The 19,390-nt window shown below is 49.5% G+C and overlaps 1 protein-coding gene across 1 annotated transcript in view; it reads left to right on the forward strand.

Moving 5' to 3' along the window:
• The window catches only part of LOC118091543 (cadherin-related family member 5-like), a 34,841-nt gene that overhangs the window by 11,638 nt on the left and 3,813 nt on the right, over positions 1-19,390 (forward strand). Inside the window, exons 7-13 of the mRNA XM_088651946.1 lie at positions 3,267-3,437; positions 3,555-3,645; positions 11,081-11,187; positions 12,385-12,585; positions 13,783-13,914; positions 14,219-14,297; positions 16,760-16,950. Coding sequence (XP_088508072.1) covers positions 3,267-3,437; positions 3,555-3,645; positions 11,081-11,187; positions 12,385-12,585; positions 13,783-13,914; positions 14,219-14,297; positions 16,760-16,950 — 972 coding nt within the window. The remainder of the gene's footprint in view (positions 1-3,266; positions 3,438-3,554; positions 3,646-11,080; positions 11,188-12,384; positions 12,586-13,782; positions 13,915-14,218; positions 14,298-16,759; positions 16,951-19,390) is intronic.

Raw genomic sequence — 19,390 nt, forward strand, 5'->3', positions numbered from 1 at the left:
TGGGCAGCTATTTTCAGGCGCAAACTCCCCCCCCCCCGCCGGTCACCGGCTCATTAACAGCTGCCTGGGCCTCTCTAAGCTGGCTAATTGGGGGTGACGTGATCCTGTCAGCTCCCCCCCCCCTTCAGGGCTAATGGCTTAAATCTCTCCCCCTCTTCTTTTAATTTCCCTAAGAGGGCTCACGTGAAGCAGCACCTCGCTGCATCTAGAGCTGGCCCCCATCCCTTCGTGGCCCCAGGGATGCCAAGAGCCCCCCCCCCGGCCATCTGTGTGGCTCACCCCCTCTTTGCCCAAACAGTGTGTGCCCCCCGGTTTCGCTCCAGCCCTTCTGCATCACCTGCCCTGAGAGGGAGATTTGGGCTGCTCTCCAGGTGGCACGGTGCCCAGCGCCACCTTCCTTTGCACGAGGCCCATCCTGCTCCCTCTCCCACCTCTTCCTCCTTGCCCCCCCCTGCTTGTTTGCTTCTGAGCCAGGCGCCCTTCAGGTATGCCCTGGGGCAGCCACCCACGGCACGTGCCCGCAGGTGCTCAAGGCAACGCCGGGGCTTCCGTCTGACGTGTTTGGAGAGCATTTGCCGCGATTCGTTTGCAGGAGGATGCTTTGCTGTTCAATGAGCGTTCGTTCTGATTTCGTAGAATCATCGAATTGCAGAGTTGGAAGGGACCCCCAAGGGTCATCTAGTCCAACCCCCTGCAATGCAGGAATCTCAGCTAAAGCATCCAGGACAGGTGGCCATCCAACCTCTGCTTAAAAACCTCCGAGGAAGGAGAGTCCGCCACCTCCCAAGGGGGAGACCGTTCCCCTGTCGAACAGCTCTTACCGTCAGAAAGTTCTTCCTGATGTCTAGTCAGATTCTCCTCAAAGCCATGGGTTCGAGTCCTACCATTGCATCGCCAGAGGACCTCAAAGCTGTTTACAAAAATCACATCCTTCTTTCCTTTGCTCTCATTTTGCATTACCAGATTAGTTTTTTTTAAAAAAAAACAAAACAAAACAAATAATAATGGTTACAGGTAGGTAGCCGTGTTGGTCTACCGTAGCCGAAACAAAATTAAAAAATTCCTTCCAGTAGCACCTTAGAGACCAACTAAGTTTGTCATTGGTATGAGCTTTCGTGTGCATGCACACTTCTTCAGATAATAATGATGATGATGATGATGATGATGATGATAATAATAATAATAATAATAATAATAATAATAATAATAATAATAATAATACAGTAATGGGTTTGAGTCTGACCCTCCAGAACAGGAGAAAACAAGCTTGCTCCATCCACCACGTAACAGCCCTTACGGTAGTTGAAGATGGCTGTCCTATCTTCTCCTCAGTCTCCTCTTCTCCAGGCTAAACATACCCAGATCCTTCAACCGTTCCTCATCAGGCTTGGTTTCCAGACCCTTGATCATCTTGGTCGCCCTCCTCCACACACCTTCCAGCTTGTCAACATCCTTCTTTAATTGTGGTGCCCAGAACTGGACACAGTATTCCAGGTGTGGTCTGACCAAGGCAGAATAGAGGGGGACTATGACTTCCCTTGATCTGGACACTCGACTTCTGTTGATGCAACCAAGAATAGCAATGGCCTTTTTTGCTGCTGCATCACACTGTGGACTCATGTTCAGCTTGTGGTCCAACAAGACCCCAGGATCCTTTTCACATGCACTGCTAGTGAGGCAGGTGTCCCCCATCCTATATTTGTGCATCTTCCTGCCTAAGGGCAGAACCCTGACATTTGTCCCTATTGAGATTCATTTTTGTCTACCCCGAACCTGAAGATGCTCTAACACTGAGCTGTAGCCCTTCTCCGAGGTTCTGCGCATGCAACCTCTCTTTTTCTGAGCCTGAGCTGGAACCTAAGGAGAAATGCAGAACCTGTATTTGGTTCACCTGGCCGCTGGGACTCAAATCCCCTTTGCTATGTTTCTCTGCTGGAGGTGTTTGTGCATAAAAGCGGGTGTTAATTTTTCAGGGCAAAATTTGTCCCACTGAGGGGAGTGTCCGCCTGCATAAGTGACCGACCCATACGAAGGCTGCGCCAGGGAAATAGAAATCTGCAAATCTGCTTTTCATCTCCGGGAGATAGGAAGCCAGCCTTGCAATTAGAGGATGGGAAGAGCCTTCAGGATCAGGCCAATGAAAGAAGTGAAAATCCAGAAACAAAAGTTTGGGGCAGAATTACAGGATTTTGGCAGATTTTTTTCTGGAAATTCGCCAAAAACTACACTTCCAACCTGGGTTGGCATACATCCGATCTTTCCCAGACATTTCCGCGATTTCCGCTGTTTATGAGGGCCGAAGCCCAGCTACGTTCAGGGAATTCCCAACCTTTTGCAGCCCTACATCTGAGGTGTGTGTAGAAATGCATGGATTAGTGAAAATTACATTGTGCGTTACAATGAGGGGGAATTTCCTTACAAAATGGCGTCTTTGTTAATATCAGGAGATGAACTTGCTGGCGGATTTTCACCTGGACCGATAAAAGAAATTCCTTTTAATCGCAGCGTTCACCTGCGGAACTCCCTCCCACAGGAGGCAGGGATGGCCACCAACCTAGATTGCTTTAAAAGAGGGTTAGATAAATTCATGGAGGAGGAGAGGGCCATCCATGACTACGAACCACAATAGCTCTGCTCTATCCTCCACCAGTTTCTGGAAGCCACAGGAGGGGAAGAGGGGTCTTGTGTTCAGATCCTGCTGGAAGGTTTCCTGTTGAGGCATCTGGTTGGCCTCTGTGAGTCTTCTTTCTTCTTCTTCTTCTTCTTCTTCTTCTTCTTCTTCTTCTTCTTCTTCTTCTTCTTCTTCTTCTTCTTCATCACTTTGCCAAGTAAGATTGTCTTCCATAAACACAGTTTTAACAATGGGTCCGTAAGTGACTGTGGAGGCCAATTCTGGATCCACACGTCCTTCTAGTGGGGACATTGGTTTCTGGGCAGGAGTTAATCACGGTGTGGATTTGTCAAGCGTGCCTTCCTCTTAGCACGTTTCTCCCTTGCGTCCTGAGTTCGAGTGTCTTCAAAGCCCATGACACCTTTGGTAAAGGCTGCTCTCCAACTGGACTGCCTTGAGACAGTCTTTGAACCTCTTTTGTTGACCACCAGCATGACGCTTTCCATGTTTATGTTCGGAATAGAGCTTTGGAAGACGATCATCAGGCATCCGGACAGTACAGGATGCTGGACTCGATGGGCCACTGGCCTGATCCAGAAGCACTCTTCTTATGTTCTTACACTGGGGCGTTTAACCTGAGCTTTCTCTGCCCCAGGAAATGAACACAAAGGAGAGGTACAATTCCTCAGCCAGGATCCAGGTCAACGTGATGGACGGGGATGACCAGTATCCCCAGTTCCTGCCGTGCAACTTCCTGTCGCACGACGGGGTCGGCGTCTGCATCAGCCCTGTCTACACCACCAACATCACGGAAGGGGAGGTCAAGGTGAGGAGGGGCACCTGGCGTTAAAAATGTGACGTGCAGGGCAGAAACTCGCACTCGCTCCCCTGCCGCTTCACGTTTCTCTGCCTGCTTTCCCTGAAGGTTGTTTATCTTTTGCAGACAGGACCCCTCCAGTTCCTGCCTGGTCCCATCCACGCCGAGGACGGAGACCGCGACCTGAAGGCTGCCATCACCTATTCTATTCTCTCAGGTACTGGGCGGTCCCCGGCTGGCTCCTGGATAAGGTCTAAGAGGGGTGATCGAGCCCAGCATGCTTTTGTTCTTCCCATGGCCCAGCAGGTTCTAGAATCAGGGCATCTTAGAGTTGGAAGGGTCCCCGAAGGCCATCTAGTCCAACCCTGTGCAATGCAGGAATCTCAGCCAAAGCAGCCAGGACAGGTGACACGGCGAGCCTCTTCAACATGCAAGGCCTGTGCTTAGAGGTCTGAACTGGTTGCCTTAACAAAAAAGATCATAGAGTTGGAAGAGACCACAAGGGCCATCCAGTCCAACCCCCTTCCAAGCAGGAAACACCATCAAAGCATTCTTGACATATGCCTGTCAAGCCTCTGCTTAAAGACCTCCAAAGAAGGAGTCCCCACCACACTCCTTGGTAGCAAATTCCACTGCCGAACAGCTCTTACTGTCAGGAAGTTCTTCCTAATGTATAGGTGGAATCTTCTTTCTTGTAGCTTGAATCCATTGCTCCATGTCCGCTTCTCTGGAGCAGCAGAAAACAACCTTTCACCCTCCTCTATAGGACATCCTTTCATATATTTGAACATGGCTATCATATCACCCCTTAACCTTCTCTTCTCCAGGCTAAACATACCCAGCTCCCTAAGCCGTTCCTCATAAGGCATCATTTCCAGGCCTTTGACCAGGCATCCCCAAACTTCGGCCCTCCAGATGTTTTGGACTACAATTCCCAACTTCCTAACTAAGTTGTTGCATTTGTTTTTGTTTGTTTATGCCCTGACGGGACTCAAGGCGGCTTACGGATAAAACCAAGAATGGCTAAAAACCAGGTGGCCAGGGACCCAGGTGGTGCTGTGGGTTAAACCAGAGAGTCTAGGGCTCGCTGATCAGAAGGTCGGCAGTTCGAATCCCTGCAATGGGGTGAGCTCCCATTGCTCGGTCCTAGCTCCTGCCAACCTAGCAGTTCGAAAGCACATCAAAGTGCAAGTAGATAAATAGGTACCGCTACAGCGGGAAGGTAAACGGCGTTTCCGTGCGCTGCTCTGGTTCGCCAGAAGCAGCTTTGTCATGCTGGCCACATGACCCGGAAGCTGTCTGCGGACAAACGCCGGCTCCCTTGGCCTATAGAGTGAGATGAGCGCCGCAACCCCAGAGTCGGACACGACTGGACCTGATGGTCAGGGGCCCCTTTACCTTTTATGCCCTGATAGGACTCAAGGCGGCTTATGGATAAAAACAAGAATGGCTAAAAACATAGAAAAAAACCAATCATTAAAAAGGCAACGAAACACTGGTAGTACAGTCATACCTCGGTTTAAGTATGCCTTGGTTTGAGTACTTTCAGTTTAAGTACTCCACGAACCCGTCTGGAACGGATTAATCCCCTTTCCATTACTTTCATTGGGAAAGTTCGCTTCAGGTTAAGTACGGACTTCCAGAACCAATTAAGTACTTAACCTGAGGTACCACTGTACATTGATTATTGCCTTAATTTTATGGATCAATGGTCTCATTAGACAATAAAATTCGTGTTAAATTGCTGTTTTAGGGGGTGTTTTTCATCGTCTGGAACGGATTAATCCACTTTCTATTACTTTCAATGGGAAAGTTCGCTTCAGGTTAAGTACAGACTTCCGGAACCAATTGTGTACTTAAACCGAGATACCACTGTATTAAAATTTTGTCTGTGTGTGTGTGTGTGTGTGTGTGTGTGTGTGTATTCTCTCTCTCTCTCTCTCTCTCTCACACACACACACACACACACACACACACACAGAGTGGTACCGCGGTTTTCAAACGTCTCCGTTGATGCCCGTTTCGGTTTTCAAATGCCGTAAACCTGGAAGTAAATGCTTCCATTTTTGAACACACCTCGGAAGTCGAATGGCTTCCTCTGAGTGCGTATGTTATTTTTCTCTGTTTTCTCTTTTAAATTTGCAGACCGCCCTTTGTGCCTCGGTTTTTGAACGTTTCGGAACTCAAACGGTCTTCCGAGACGGATTACGTTTGAAAACCGAGGTACCGCTGTATATCTGGACAAGGTAGTAAAAAGCCCTTTAGCTTAAAGCAGTCGGTTCCCTAAAGTCTGTTGGAACAAGAAAAATCTTCATCTGCCGGCAGAAGGACGAGGAGGGGAGCCAGTCGAGCTTCCAGCCAAGTCAAAGGTGTTGCGGTTAAAATACAAAGCCTGTAACAAATTGGGGCGACGAGATTGCCTGACCCCCCCTTCACCCCCTCAACCGCTTCACTTGGCAAAACTGGCACAGCCACAGGGGCCGTCCAATTCCCGCTATCCGTTGATAAAAACTCGGTTGTTTTGTGCTGCCTCCCCTTTGGAACTCCCCGCCGATTGAGATTGAGCAGGCGCCTTCGCTGTGACCATTCTTCTATAGACAGGCCTGCCTTAGAAAGTCGAGGTGAATTTCATCTTGTTTCAGCCTTTTAATCTTTCACGAGCGTGGTTGTGAATTTTTCTCTATTTTGCTGTTTTATCTTTTGTGAGCCGCTTAGAGGTTTCTGGCTTTCCCAGCCCAGCAGCGTATAATTTTTAAGAAAGAAATGGCAAAACCAGGGTTTGCTCAGCTAAAGCACACTGCTGAATCTGCTCCCTCCAGCAAATCGAGGAAGGAATGGCAGGTGCCTCTCGGCGCTGCTTAGATTACCTGGATGTTGGGGTCACGTGCCAAAGATTATTTCCAGGATATCTGCCAGTGAAGTAAAACTCCTCTGAAGTGCATATATTAGTGAAAATAACACACAAAGGTGCATAACATTGGGGATTTTTTGGGGTGGGTGGGTGTGCAAAATTGCATACTTGTGTTTATCAGAAGTAGATATATAGGAGATGGACTTTCATGATTTTTTTTTATTAAATTGCTTTTTTATTGAAAAAAATCAATTATAAAGCAATAAAGTGATACAAAAATAAAAAAACACACACAACTGTGTAAAGGGGGAAAACATTATATGAATATGTACAAAAATAGCCTAACCCATACATTCTTTTAGAAATTTGATATTCTTATCCTAATACTAATGTAAATATTAATAGCCTCCTACGTTTTGCATAAATTTGTTCCAAATATTGTCGTATTTATCCAAGCAGAGTCCACATCCATAATCTGTCCGTTCGTAGTGTTATCCTATAATCAGTCCACTGATTGAAGGAGATACAGTTCATCAATATCAGCTACCATTAGAGTGCCTAAAATCCATTTTTGTTGTCCCATGGTTAACTTCCATATAGTAGGCATACGGCTGGGGGTTATTGCTATTAATATTTTTATTTTGCAAAATTGCATACATGTGTGTAACGGGGGTTGATATATATAAAGGAGATGATTTTTCATGATAAAAGAAAGCCCTTCTTCGCACAGAGTAGAGCAGGCATCCCCAAACTTCGGCCCTCCAGATGTTTTGGACTACAATTCCCATCTTCCCCGACCATTGGTCCTGTTACCTAGGGATCATGGGAGTTGTAGGCCAAAACATCTGGAGGGCCGCAGTCTGGGCATAGCTGGAGTAGAGAGTTCATCTGTGGAACTCCCTCCCACAGGAGGCAGGGATGGCCAGGATTAGACAAATTCATGGAGAAGGAGTTGTTGTTTAGTCGTGTCCGACTCTTTGTGACCCCATGGACCAGAGCACGCCAGGCACTCCTGTCTTGCACTGCCTCCTGCAGTTTGGTCAGACTCATGTTCGTAGCTTCGAGAAGACTGTTCAACCATCTCGTCCTCTGCCGTCCCCTTCTCCCTGTGCCCTCCATCTTTCCCAACATCAGGGTCTTTTCCAGGGAGTCTTCTCTTCTCATGAGGTGGCCAAAGTCTTGGAGCCTCAGCTTCAGGATCTGTGCTTCCAGTGAGCTGATTTCCCTCAGAATGGATAGGTTTGATCTTCTTGCAGTCCATGGGACTCTCAAGAGTCTCCTCCAGCACCAGAATTCAAAAGCATCAATTCTTTGGCGATCAGCCTTCTTTATGGTCCAGCTCTCACTTCCATGGAGAGGAGAGGGCTAGCAATGGCTTTATAGTCATGACGGAGGCCATTCCCTTCCTCTGTGGTTGGAGACAGCAAGGCTTCTGAATCCCAGTTGCAGGAATGCAGAGGGGAAAGGGCTGTCGGGCTCAAATCCTGCATGCAGGGCTTCCCAGAATAAGCATCTGGTGGGGCATTGCAAGGACCCAGTGCCGGATTTACGTATAAGCTAATCAAGCTATAGCTTAGGGGCCCCCCAAAAAATTAAAAGGAAAAAAACCACTGGATGTACATTTCCAAAATATAAGATAAAAAACAAATAAAATAAAACCTACATACAGCAACAGTGTTTTTGTGTTGTGTGGGCTCCTATTTTTTATGTGCAAATGGCTTGAGATACCTATTAGGTCCATCAGTGACCATATAGGATATATTCAACACAACAAACAGCGACAATTGGATGTTGACAATGGACAGCTGGACATAGAAAAGGCCCCAGGACTTTCAGTAGTTTAGGGCCTCATCAAGCCGAAATCCGGACCTGCAAGGACAGGATGAATTGCCACATGCCATGGATCATGGGTAGGCAAGCTAAGGCCCAGGGGCCGGATCCTGCCCAATTGACTTCTAAATACGGCTCACGTATGGCCCGGGAATCAGTGTGTTTTTACATGAGTAGAATGTGTGCTGTTATTTAAAATGCATCTCTGGCTTATTTGTGGGGCATAGGAATTTGTTCATTCTCCCCCCCCCCCAAAAAAAGTATAGTCCGGCCCCCCACAAGGTCTGAGAGACAGTGGACCGGCCCCCTGCTGAAAAAGTTTGCTGACCCTGCCATGGATGCTTTAGCTGAGATTCCTGCAGAATCTCAGAATTCAGAAATGAGTGCAGAAATGTGAGGAACTGAGAGTAAGATCGGGTAAATTTATAGATGTTTACGGCCTACTTTTTTAAAAAATGATTTTTGAGATGTTTTGAACTGTTTTAATTTTAATGCACTTTAATTGCTATGACCCGCCCTGGGACTTTGGGGGGGGGGAGGAATAGCAATAAATGGCTGGCTCACCCGCTCCGGCTCATAGCTGCCAAGTTTTCCCTTTTCTCGCGAGGAAGCCTATTCAGCATAAGGGAAAATCCCTTAAAAAAGGGGATAACTTGGCAGCTATGCTCCGGCTGCAACACAGAGTCAGATTCTGCAAAACTGTGTCACCTGCAGAGTGACGGCTGAGCAATCCAATTGCCTGGTCCAATGGCTGTTCAGGGAGCAAATTGGATGGAAGGTGCTGGAAGCAGGTGCTGGAGGTTGGAGGTGGCCGGGGGGGGGGATTTGAATCCCTCCTCCCCGATGCAATTGGGAGGGTTATTAAAGAGTTTAAGCTGGGCTGGGATTATGTGGCAGGTGAACCTAGTGGGTGGGGGTGGGGAGAGAACTCTTGGGGGGGGCAGATTCCTGCCTCTCTCCGCAAGATTCAGAGATGCACAAATTTCAAAGGGGACCCGCGTTTCAGCTCGGATTAGCAGTTTCTGAAGTGCAAACTAGGTAGTTGCTCTCCTTTTTTTGGTCAAATCTTTTAAATTAAGTTTTACACTGCAAATTAAAATCCAAACATTAAACATCAGCATCATCATTTAGGATTCCCTGAATTCTTCCACTCGCCTTCGCCCTTCCATGGTTTCCATTATCAATCTTTTCCCAACTGCTTCTCTTATTTTCTGTATATATATATATAGTTTTAAAATAGTCCATTTTAAGTACATATTTTTAGTATATTACAAGCATTACTCAAATCCTGCCAAAGTTTTTAGTTTTTTTACAGTGTTCTCTTAAATACATTGTAAATTTCTCCCATTCCTTCTTAAAGTTCTTCTCTTCCTGGTTTTCCCGGTCAATTTCGCCATTTCGGCAGAGTCCATCATCTTCATCAGCCATTCATCTCTGGTCGGGACTTTATCTTCTTTCCATCTCTGGGCCAGTAGTGTTGGTTCTCAAACACCTTGGAACTCAAACAACTTGAAACCCAAACACTGCAAACCCGGAAGTAAGTGTTCCGGTTTGCGAACTTTTTCGGAAGCCGAACATGCTCCGTTTTGAGTGCCCACTTCTGTTTTGAGTGTTACGCTGAGGTCTGCCTGTTTTTGCTATTTATTTCGCGTCTTTGTGGCCCTTTTTTATGTTTTGTTTTTGTGCCTGTGTGGAACCCAGATCAGCTACTGATGGATTGATTGTGTGACTGCAGTACATTGTTTATTGCTTTTATGGATCAATGGTCTCGTTAGATAGTAAAATTCATGTTAAATTGCTGTTTGAGGGGTTGTTTTTAGACGTCTGGAACGGATTAATCTGTTTTGCATTACTTTCTATGGGAAAGCATGCCTCAGTTTTGAAACGCTTTGGTTTTGGAACGGGCTTCCGGAACGGATGAAGTTTGAGAATCCAGGTACAGTGGTGCCTCGACTTACGAATTTAATCCGTTCCGAAGGCACCTTCGTAGGTTGAAAAATTCGTAAGTCGAAAAGCGCCATTGGAAACATGATTTCCCATAGGAATGCGTTGGAAATGGAAAAACTTGTAAGTCGAAGCAACCCCATCTGAAAATTCGTAAGTCGAAAAAACCTGCCGCGGTTTCCGTTCGGATGTCGAGAAATTTGTAAGCGCGCAGTCATTTGCCCCATTCGTAAGTCGAAAAATTCGGTTGTCGAGTCGTTCGTAAGTCGAGGTACCACTGTACCACTGTAATCGTTTCTGCTCCTTTGGTATGTCTGCACCTAAGATTCCTAATAGCAAAGCCTCTGGCTTCAAACTAGGTAGTTTCTGATCAAAACGGCAAAGAAAAACCAATTTCTCCCCCTGATGCAACAGAGATCAGGTGGCCCTCTGCCATAGATACTTCAGTTGAGATTCCGGCATTGCACGGGGTTCAACGATGTAAGAGAGAGGGCTTGCAGAGAGCAGCCCACTCTGCTTACTTCCATCAGATGGGAGAGCAGCAGCAAGTCTGGGAGGGAAAACCAGGAACAGGAAGGGTTAAGAATGGTCCAGGGCTCTGCAGAGTCCTGAAGGCTCAGCTCCAGGCTGCGAGAAGGGAAGCAGGGGTGGAGCTAGCTTCAGCAGGGACTGAAAAGGAGGGAGTAAGTAGAACGGCACCTCAGGAGCCTGTTTTGGGACCACGGAGGACCCATAGAGCAAGGAGGAGGGGCGTTTGGATGCCCAGTCTTAAAAGGGGGGTCAGAGCCCACGAGACGCCATTGTGGGCTTCTGCCCCATGCAGAGCAGACATGATTTGAGACATCTCACCACTGTATATAGCATGCACAATAAAACTCTGAAAATCCAGAGGATGTGTGGAGTGCTTACTCGGGAGTAGCCAACACCCATCTGTGACAGACGACATGACCTTAGGGGGTCGCTCCGAACTCTACTATCTTATGATTCAATGGTCCCTATCGTAACCCTGTCTCCCCTTCTTTCCTAGGGACAGACCATGGCTACTTCCACATGGACAATGTCACGGGTGCCATCACCATGCTGCGGCCTGTGGAGAGCAGGATTCGCACTCCGGTCTACAGCCTCAGTGTCATGGTAGGCCCCTGCAGCTGAGAGAGCAGAGGTCATGTGTCCCCCTGGCTTCTTCGCATCCGGGGCAGGAGGGGGAAATTGCAGTTCTCAACTCAGCCCCCAATCCCGGTGTAATTTATTTTCTTTATTTTTATGTCACAGGTATTTTTTTTAACACTGCTTAATTTTTGGTTCCTAATTGCTTTGAGTTGCCCTTGGGAAGAAAAAGCGATGAATCAATTTAACCGATCGATCGATCATCACCAAAGCATCTAAGCCTAAAATATACATCCCAGTTCCTGTTAAAATGAGATGTTAGAAACCAATTAGCCAGATTTTTTTTTTCAAAACGAGCGCTAAAAATAGAAATATACATAATAAGAATTAAACTGCGTGTTGCAATAATACATGCCAGATCTGGTTACATGCCTAGGTGGGCTTGCTTAAACAAAGAAAATAAGAATAATACCGTATTGGCCCGAATATAAGCCACACCTGCAAATAAGGCACACCTGTAAAATTGAAGGGGGGGACAAAAAAAGACAATACTCGGGTGATCCCGGGGGGGGGGGGGCAAAGCCGCGCTGATTTTCCTGGCGGCATAAGTTCGTGAATATAAGCCGCACTTTAACTATTCATGGCTGGAAACTGGAAAAAGTGTGGCTTATAGCCAATACGGTAATAATAATAATAATAATAATAATAATAATAATAATAATAATAATAATAATATACTCCGCCCATCTGACTGGGTTGCCCCAGTCCTCTGGCTGGCTTCCAACAAATTATAAAACCACAGTAAAACAGCAAACATTAAAAACTTCCCTATATGGCGAAGGCTCCAGTCTTGCGTGGCGTCAATGGGCAGGGAGTTCCAAAGTGCAGGTGCTCTTTGCTTTATTTCTGCCTCCAGCTCTCCTGCCTTCCTGCTCCCCCCATGGATTTTGCACCGCTGAGGATCAGAAAGAACGGCATGCACCCACTCCCTCTGCGCATGCCCCCCCCCGAAAAAGCTTGCCCATTAATTGATTCATTTAAAAACAGTCAAACGTAAAAGGAAAGAATTAACGGAGGGTCTTTTAATCCCACCGTGCAAAGCCAAAGCCAGGAACTGCGGCTGGATTCAGCCCTGCCCTGCAACTGAATTCTGCTGCTCGCCGGTCGCATTTCTTCTGCAAACTGCCTTCTCTCTCTCCCTCCCGCCTGCTTCCCCCCCCCAAGGCCTCTCAGGTGAACGACGCCAAGAAATACGCCGTGACCGAGGTCCGCGTGCGAATCCTGGCAGCCAACAGCCATGCGCTGCACTTTGAGAAGCCGCAGCTCCAGGCCTTCGTCCACGAAGGCGAGAGCACGGCCTCTCTGGTCCTGACGTACAGCAGGAGGGTGCTCTTTGTCCTGGCCACCGACCTGGACTTCCATGATGTGAGTCGCCTGGGTGCGGTTTGGGTGGGGCAGCCCAGAAAGGGCGGTTGTGGCGAGGAATCCTAGTCGCAGAGTTGGAAGGGACCCCGAGGGTCATCCAGTTCAACCCCCTCCAATGCGGGGATGTCAACCGGAAGGCATGCAGGAGGTCCCCGGCCCCCAGCCCCAGTGGCAAAGGAATCACGCCCATCTTGAAACCCTGGAGAGATGCTGCCGGCCAGTGTGGGCAATGCTAAGCCACAGGGGCCAAGGGGCTTGCTCAATACAGTGGTACCTTGGTTCTCGAACATAATCCGTTCCGGAAGGCCGTTCGACTTCCGAAACCATTCGAAAACCAAGGCGCGGCTTCCGATTGGCTGCAGGAGCTTCCTGCGCTCAAGAAGAAACCGCGCCGGACGTTCGGCTTCCGAAAAACGTTCGAAAACCAGAACGCTCACTTCCAGGTTTTCGGTTTCGGGAGCCAATTTGTTCATCAACTAAGCCGTTTGAGAACCAAGGTTCCGTTGTATAATAAGGGAGTGAAAATAACTCTGCAGTGGGGTGGGGTCTTTCCTAGTCTGTTGGGGTTATTGGATGTGGCTGACTGAGGCTCCTTCGTTTCAATGGGTCTACTCTGAGTAGGGTTTAGCCAAACACAGCCCAGTGTGTTTCCTGAATACTCCTTCAGGAATGACTTGTCCTCACCCAAGTTGCCACCGGCGACTTCTCTTGTGCTTCCTCCCCCCCCCGTACTTCTCCCCCCTCCCTTCCCTCTTCCCTCCCCCCTCTATCTCGCCTCCCCCCCCCCACTTCTGGATGTCCAGTATAAAACCCCTATTACTGCACATGCTGCTGTATTCAGAAGCTGCAGAGCCCCAATTGGAGCCTCCCCCCCCCGTTTCCTCTGCCCCCATTTCCCCATCCCATTTCGAGAGGCACTATAAGCAGCCTGGGCCTTCCTGCTCTCCTATAGCGCCAGCCCCACCTCCCTGGGTGCATAGCAACATGGGATCCAGACCCTCCCTCCTCCCCGCTCAGAATTGACCCCCCCCCCGACCGGCAGTGGCTGTTTGGGATTTCGGCCAAGGGATCTTCCCAGCCCTGTTTGGAGGTGGGACCTTCTGCATGCAGATGCTCTATGCACCGAGACACACCCCTTTCCCGTTGCCTTTGCCCCGGAGGCTGCTTCCTCCCCTCACGTGGGTCCTTTCTCCCCAGGGCTTCAACCCTGCAGTGCGGTACAGCCTCAGGCGCCAGTCCAACCACACTCAGCTCTTCCAGGTCACCCCTGGCGGACTCCTCATCGCCCGCGCCAACCACCTGAGCGCTCAACAGCGATACGCCTTGCAGGTTCGAGCCGAGCCCTCCTTCCCCCCCCCCCAGCGGCTGGCCAGGGTCGCTCTCCTGCACTGTACAGGGACAGGGGGAAGCTGGCTCCTGGTGGGTCTGGTTGGGCGGAAGGCAGGGAGCCCAACAGCAGGTGGCGCCAGAGCCAGGAGCGTGGGAATCCCTGGCAGGCGGCGCTCGGCCCTCTGCTCAAAAACTCCCCGGGAAGGAGAGTCCTCCACCTTCCGAGGGAGACGGTTTCTTCCCAAATTCTCTTGGCACTCACCTGTGTGCTTCTAGCGATGCTCAGCTCTCGTTCCTCCTTTAGATCCTTGCGCGAGACGAGGAGTCGGGTGAGACCGCCAACGCCACGGTCAACGTGGAGGTGCTGAGTCCTGGCCAGGCAGGTATGCTAGGGCAGGCAATTGGGCGGGTGGGCGACCGGGTGGGCAGGCTCCCTTTCTGCACATGGCCTCTCAGCTACCCACGAAAGGACATACGTGCAATGCGTTGCTGAAGGCTGGCGGTGTGTAGCAATAGGCCCTTATTCAGTTACAGTCAGGCATAGGCAAACTCGGCCCTCCAGATGTTTTGGGACTACAACTCCCATCTTCCCTAGCTAACAGGACCAGTGGTCAGGGATGATGGGAGTTGTAGTCCCAAAACATCGGGGGGGGCGAGTTTGCCTATGCCTGTGCTACAGTGGTACCTCGGTTTTCAAACGCAATCCATTCCAGAAGACCGTTCGACTTCCAAAAACCGAGGCGCAAAGGGCGACCTGCCAATTCTGTAGAGAAAATTGTGAAAAAAACAACAGATACACGCCACGGAAGCAATTTGACTTTCAAGGCGCGTTTGAAAACAGAAGCATTCACTTCCAGGTTTTTGGCTTTTGAAAACCTAAATGTTCAGCAACGGAGACATCCGAAAACCGAGGTACCACTGTATTATATAAGCCTGGGGTCCCCAAACTTGGGGGGGGGCATGGCCCCGTTGGTTTTCCAAACTCATCACCAGTGCCCCCTACTCTACAAAGAAGCACTATTCAAAATAGCCATTTGCACGACACATTGAGGGATGAGAACAATACAATTCAAAATGAATCACACCTTTATTCCAAACCCAGTCGAAACTCCTTGGTTTAATTAATTCCACAAAATCGCTAAACTTGCTCGGGCGAGTCCAGCGTTTCACTGCCATAAAGCCGATGGCTAAAAACTTGCCTACCTTACGGGATTGTGGTAAGGATCTATGCCAATATGGCAAAAATGACCGAAATAATCTGAAATCGGGAAGGCCAGAATTTTAATAAGGAATGAGGGACAATTATAATTTTTCTTTAAAACCATTGTAAACAGTTAGAATCGTTAGTAGGGTTGGCATAACACTTCAATGGTGAATTTTGGATACGATGGAGATGTAAAAGATTTGGATTGTTATAAAAGATGCAGGAGGAAATGATTAATAATAGGACCCACAAAGCGGAGGAGGGAAGTCCAGGAGATTCTCTGGAATCTTGTTTTCATGTTGTGTGTTGGATATGTGATTGTGAAATTCTTATTTGAAAAACCAAATAAATAAATATTTTTTTTAAAAAAAGGATTGTTGTGAGGATCACCAACCACACATCAAGAAGGCCCTTTGAACAATCAGCGCTTTGTAAATATTGTTGTTAGAGAGGAATCTGATCGACGCAGGGCCAGTGGTGGAGGAAGGGTGTGTGGGGGGGTGGTCCGCCCCGGGTGTCATCACTAAGAGGGGGTGACAAAATGACAAAAACATGAGTTTTAAAAAATGAAAAATTGGGCTCGTGAAACTTTTTAGTTCAGTCCACACAGTAACACCTTAAGGGTATCCAGCGCTGTGGTGCAAAAATCCTCCGGCGCTCCCCCCCCCCCACGGCGGCAGTAGCGCATGGCCATTGAGCTTCCTCTCCTCCTCTTCTTACCCATGAAGCAGAATCAGCGAAACTCCTGCCTAGAGCGGCAGCAGGCGCATGGTGCCACTCTAGGCAGGAGTCTCGCTGATTCTGCTTCGTGGGCAAGAAGAGGAGGAGACACCAGCCCATGAAGCAGAATCATGAAGCCTAGAGACGGCCCTGAGTCAACAAACTGGGTGCCACACCGCGGGGGCCGGCACTTGCCGCGGGACCTGCAGCGTGCCTGAGCCATGCATCTCTCCTGCGAGTGATGTGGTGGCTTGGTCGCTCCGCGCTGCCTGAAACGGCAGTGTGGGGCTTGCGCCTCTCCTCTGTCTCTCCCTCAGCTGAGGGGGAGGAGGCGGAGAGACCACACAGCGTGCCCCGCCTCCATGGGTGGCTCACCCCGCACCCGGCCGAAGGATGTGTGCGCCGCACCCAGCACCCAAGCGGCTAGCATAGCTGCCAAGTTCCGGCCTGAGAAATAAGGGACTGGACCGGAAGTAGCAGACCGGAAGTAGCGCTGCCGCCATTTTGGAACTGGGCGGAGCATTATCAGAAGCTACTTTTGATGCTGCTCTGCCCTGTTCCAAAATGGCCCCCGCACCAGAAGTCACGCTGCAGCCATTTTGGAACTGGGCAAAGCAGCATCAAAAGTCGCTTCTGAGCATGCTCCGCCCAGTTCCAAAATGGCCGCCGCGCCAGAATAAACCGGGGGGAAACAAAAAAATCCGTTTTTTCGGCTGGGGACAGCTGGAAAAACGGGGGTTTCCCGGGGAATACGGGAGACTTGGCAGCTATGGCGGCTAGCTACGCCGCTATGCAGGGCCCCTGCAGTCCTGAGCTCTCTCTGCTCCACTTATTGCAACTCAGAGTGAGACCCAATGCTCTTTTCCTCTCTCTCTCTCTCTCTCCCCCCCATATCCGGCACCCTCTCTGCTTCCTGAGCAGTCCCCATGGATCCTCTCGAAGCCGGGCACCAGGGGACGATGGACGCTGGGATCCTGGCAGGCGGCCTGGGGGCGTTGCTCTTGGTGACGGCCATCATCCTCTTCCTCATCCTGCGGGCCATGAAGAAGAGGCAGCGGCGCCAGCAGAACATGGAGAGGGCGGCTCTGGCCATGGAGAAGCACCCCAATGTGGTAAGCGGGAAGGGTGCGCGCTGATGTGCTTGTGGGTGAGCAAGCTCCAAAGAGCGGGCACCGCAGGAGAAACACCTTGTCTGGAGCCATCGATGGGAAACTTCCAGCTAAGGTGTTTGATGCTCATCTCCTAAGCAGGGCTGGGAATGTCCCCCAGTGTGAAATCACGGAGAGACACGCCTACACAATCCCAGTCAGTTTGGACAGCACTGGGTGAGATGGAACAAGGGGTCTGATCTGCGCTGGATCTACATGGATCTGTAAAAAACGTTATTCAATATAACATCATACCTGCCAAGTTGCTGTCAGAGAAATAAGGGACCGGGCGGAAATAGCAGACCGGAAGTAGCACTGCCACCATTTTGGAACTGGGCGGAGCATGCTCAGAAGTGACTTTTGATGCTGCTTTGCCCAGTTCCAAAATGGCCACCGCGCCAGAATAAACTGGGGGGGGGGAACAAAAAAATCAGTTTTTTCAGCTAGGAACAGCTGGAAAAACGGGGATTTCCTGGGGAAAACGGGAGACTTGGCAGCTATGTATAACATTATATAACTCTCCGTGCATTTTTTCCAACAAACAACAACAATTTATTATTTATGCCCCACCCATCTGGCTGGGTTTCCCCAGCCACTCTGGGCGGCTCCCAACAGGATATTAAAAACACGAAAAATACATCAAACATTAAAAACTTCCCTGAACAGGGCTACCTTCAGATGTCTTCTAAAAGTCAGGTAGTTGTTTTTCTCTTTGACATCTAGTGGGAGGGTGTTCCACAGGGCGGGTGCCACTACCAAGAAGGCCCTCTGCCTGGTTCTTTGCAACCTCACTACTCGCAGGGAGGGAACCGCCAGAAGGCCCTCGGAGCTGGACCTCAGTGTCTGGGCAGAATGATGGAGTTGGAGACGCTCCTTCAGGTATACAGGACCAAGGCCATTTAGGATTTTAAAGGTCAGCACCAACACTTTAAATTGTGCCCAGAAACGTACTGGGAGCCAATGTAGATCTTTCAAGACCGGTGTTATGTGGTCTTGGCGGCCGCTCCCAGTCACTAGTCTAGCTGTTGCATTCTGGATTAGTTGCAGTTTCTGGGTCACCTTCAAAGGTAGCCCCACATAGAGCGTATTGCAGTAGTCCACGCGGGAGATAATCTTATCCTCCACAAACTCACCTAATCCTCTTTGAAAGCCATCCAGGTTGGTGGCTTTTGCTGCTTCCTGTGGCTGTGAGTTCCATAGGTGCATTGCATGAAGAAGGACTTCCCTTTATCTCTCCTGACTGCTCAGAGAGACCCCCCCCCCAAATATCTGGCCTTCCTTCCTCAGAAAAAGGGCTTCCGCTGTCTCTAGATGCTCACAACCCCCACCCCTGCATTTTCCTTCTGCTTTTCTCCTCTCTGTTACTGGACTGCCTTCAACCACCCTCCTCTTTTCCCACCCTTACCTGGCCTTTTGACACTCACCCCCCCCCCAGCCTGACATGAACACCCCCCATTTCCAGGGATGCTCTGGCCTCTTAGATGTAGCTGGACTCCGGCTGACACCAGCCTGGGCAATGGTCAGGGGAGGATCATAGAGTTGGAAGGCACCCCTGAGGGTCATCTAGTCCAACCCCCTGCAATGCAGGAATCTTTTGCCCAAGGCGGGGCTCGAACCCGCAACCCCGAGATCAAGAGTCTTGTGCCCTAACGACTGAGGTATCCCAGCAGCGGGATTTTTCTTGCAAATCATAGGAGGATGGGAGTTGGACTCCAACAATATCTGCAGGTTGTGAGGGGAACAGCCGTTCACAGAAACTCCCTGAAGCCCCTTTTTTCGGGCTGTTTACCAGTGCAAAGCTTTCTGCAGCTGCAATAATGATTTTGCAAGTGTGAAATTTTGTGAACGGGATCATGAAGAATTATCGGGCGAGGCCGTCCTGATTTCATTGTTCCCATGTGCAAATTCAGTTTAAATCACCATCGCATGGGCAGGTCAGAATACGCCTAGGGCTGCCTTGCCCAACCTGGAGCCCTTCAGCTGCCTGGCGCTACAACTCCCAACAGCCTTTGCGTAACATGTGCTGTGGCTGATGGCAATTGCAGTCCGAAAATCTGGAGGGCACCGAGTTGGGGAAGGACGCTCTAGACCAGGCATCCCCAAACTTCGGCCCTCCAGATGTTTTGGACTACAATTCCCATCTTCCATGACCACTGGTCCTGTTAGCTAGGGATCATGGGAGTTGTAGGCCAAAACATCTGGAGGGCCGTAGTTTGGGGATGCCTGCTCTAGACACTACTGGAACCCAGAAATCCTGACTTATCGACAACTATGGGAGAAGGAAAAATCTCCAGCAGTTAGAAGAGATTTGGACAAATCACTCCGGGTAAGTCTCAGAGTGGTTTAACAAGCCCTCGTGAACTGCCCCTGGCTAATTTTAGCCACCTGCTAGCCATTCATAGAA

Source organism: Zootoca vivipara, chromosome 9, assembly GCF_965207765.1.
Source record: "Zootoca vivipara chromosome 9, rZooViv2.hap1.1, whole genome shotgun sequence".
Lineage (NCBI taxonomy): Eukaryota > Metazoa > Chordata > Lepidosauria > Squamata > Lacertidae > Zootoca > Zootoca vivipara.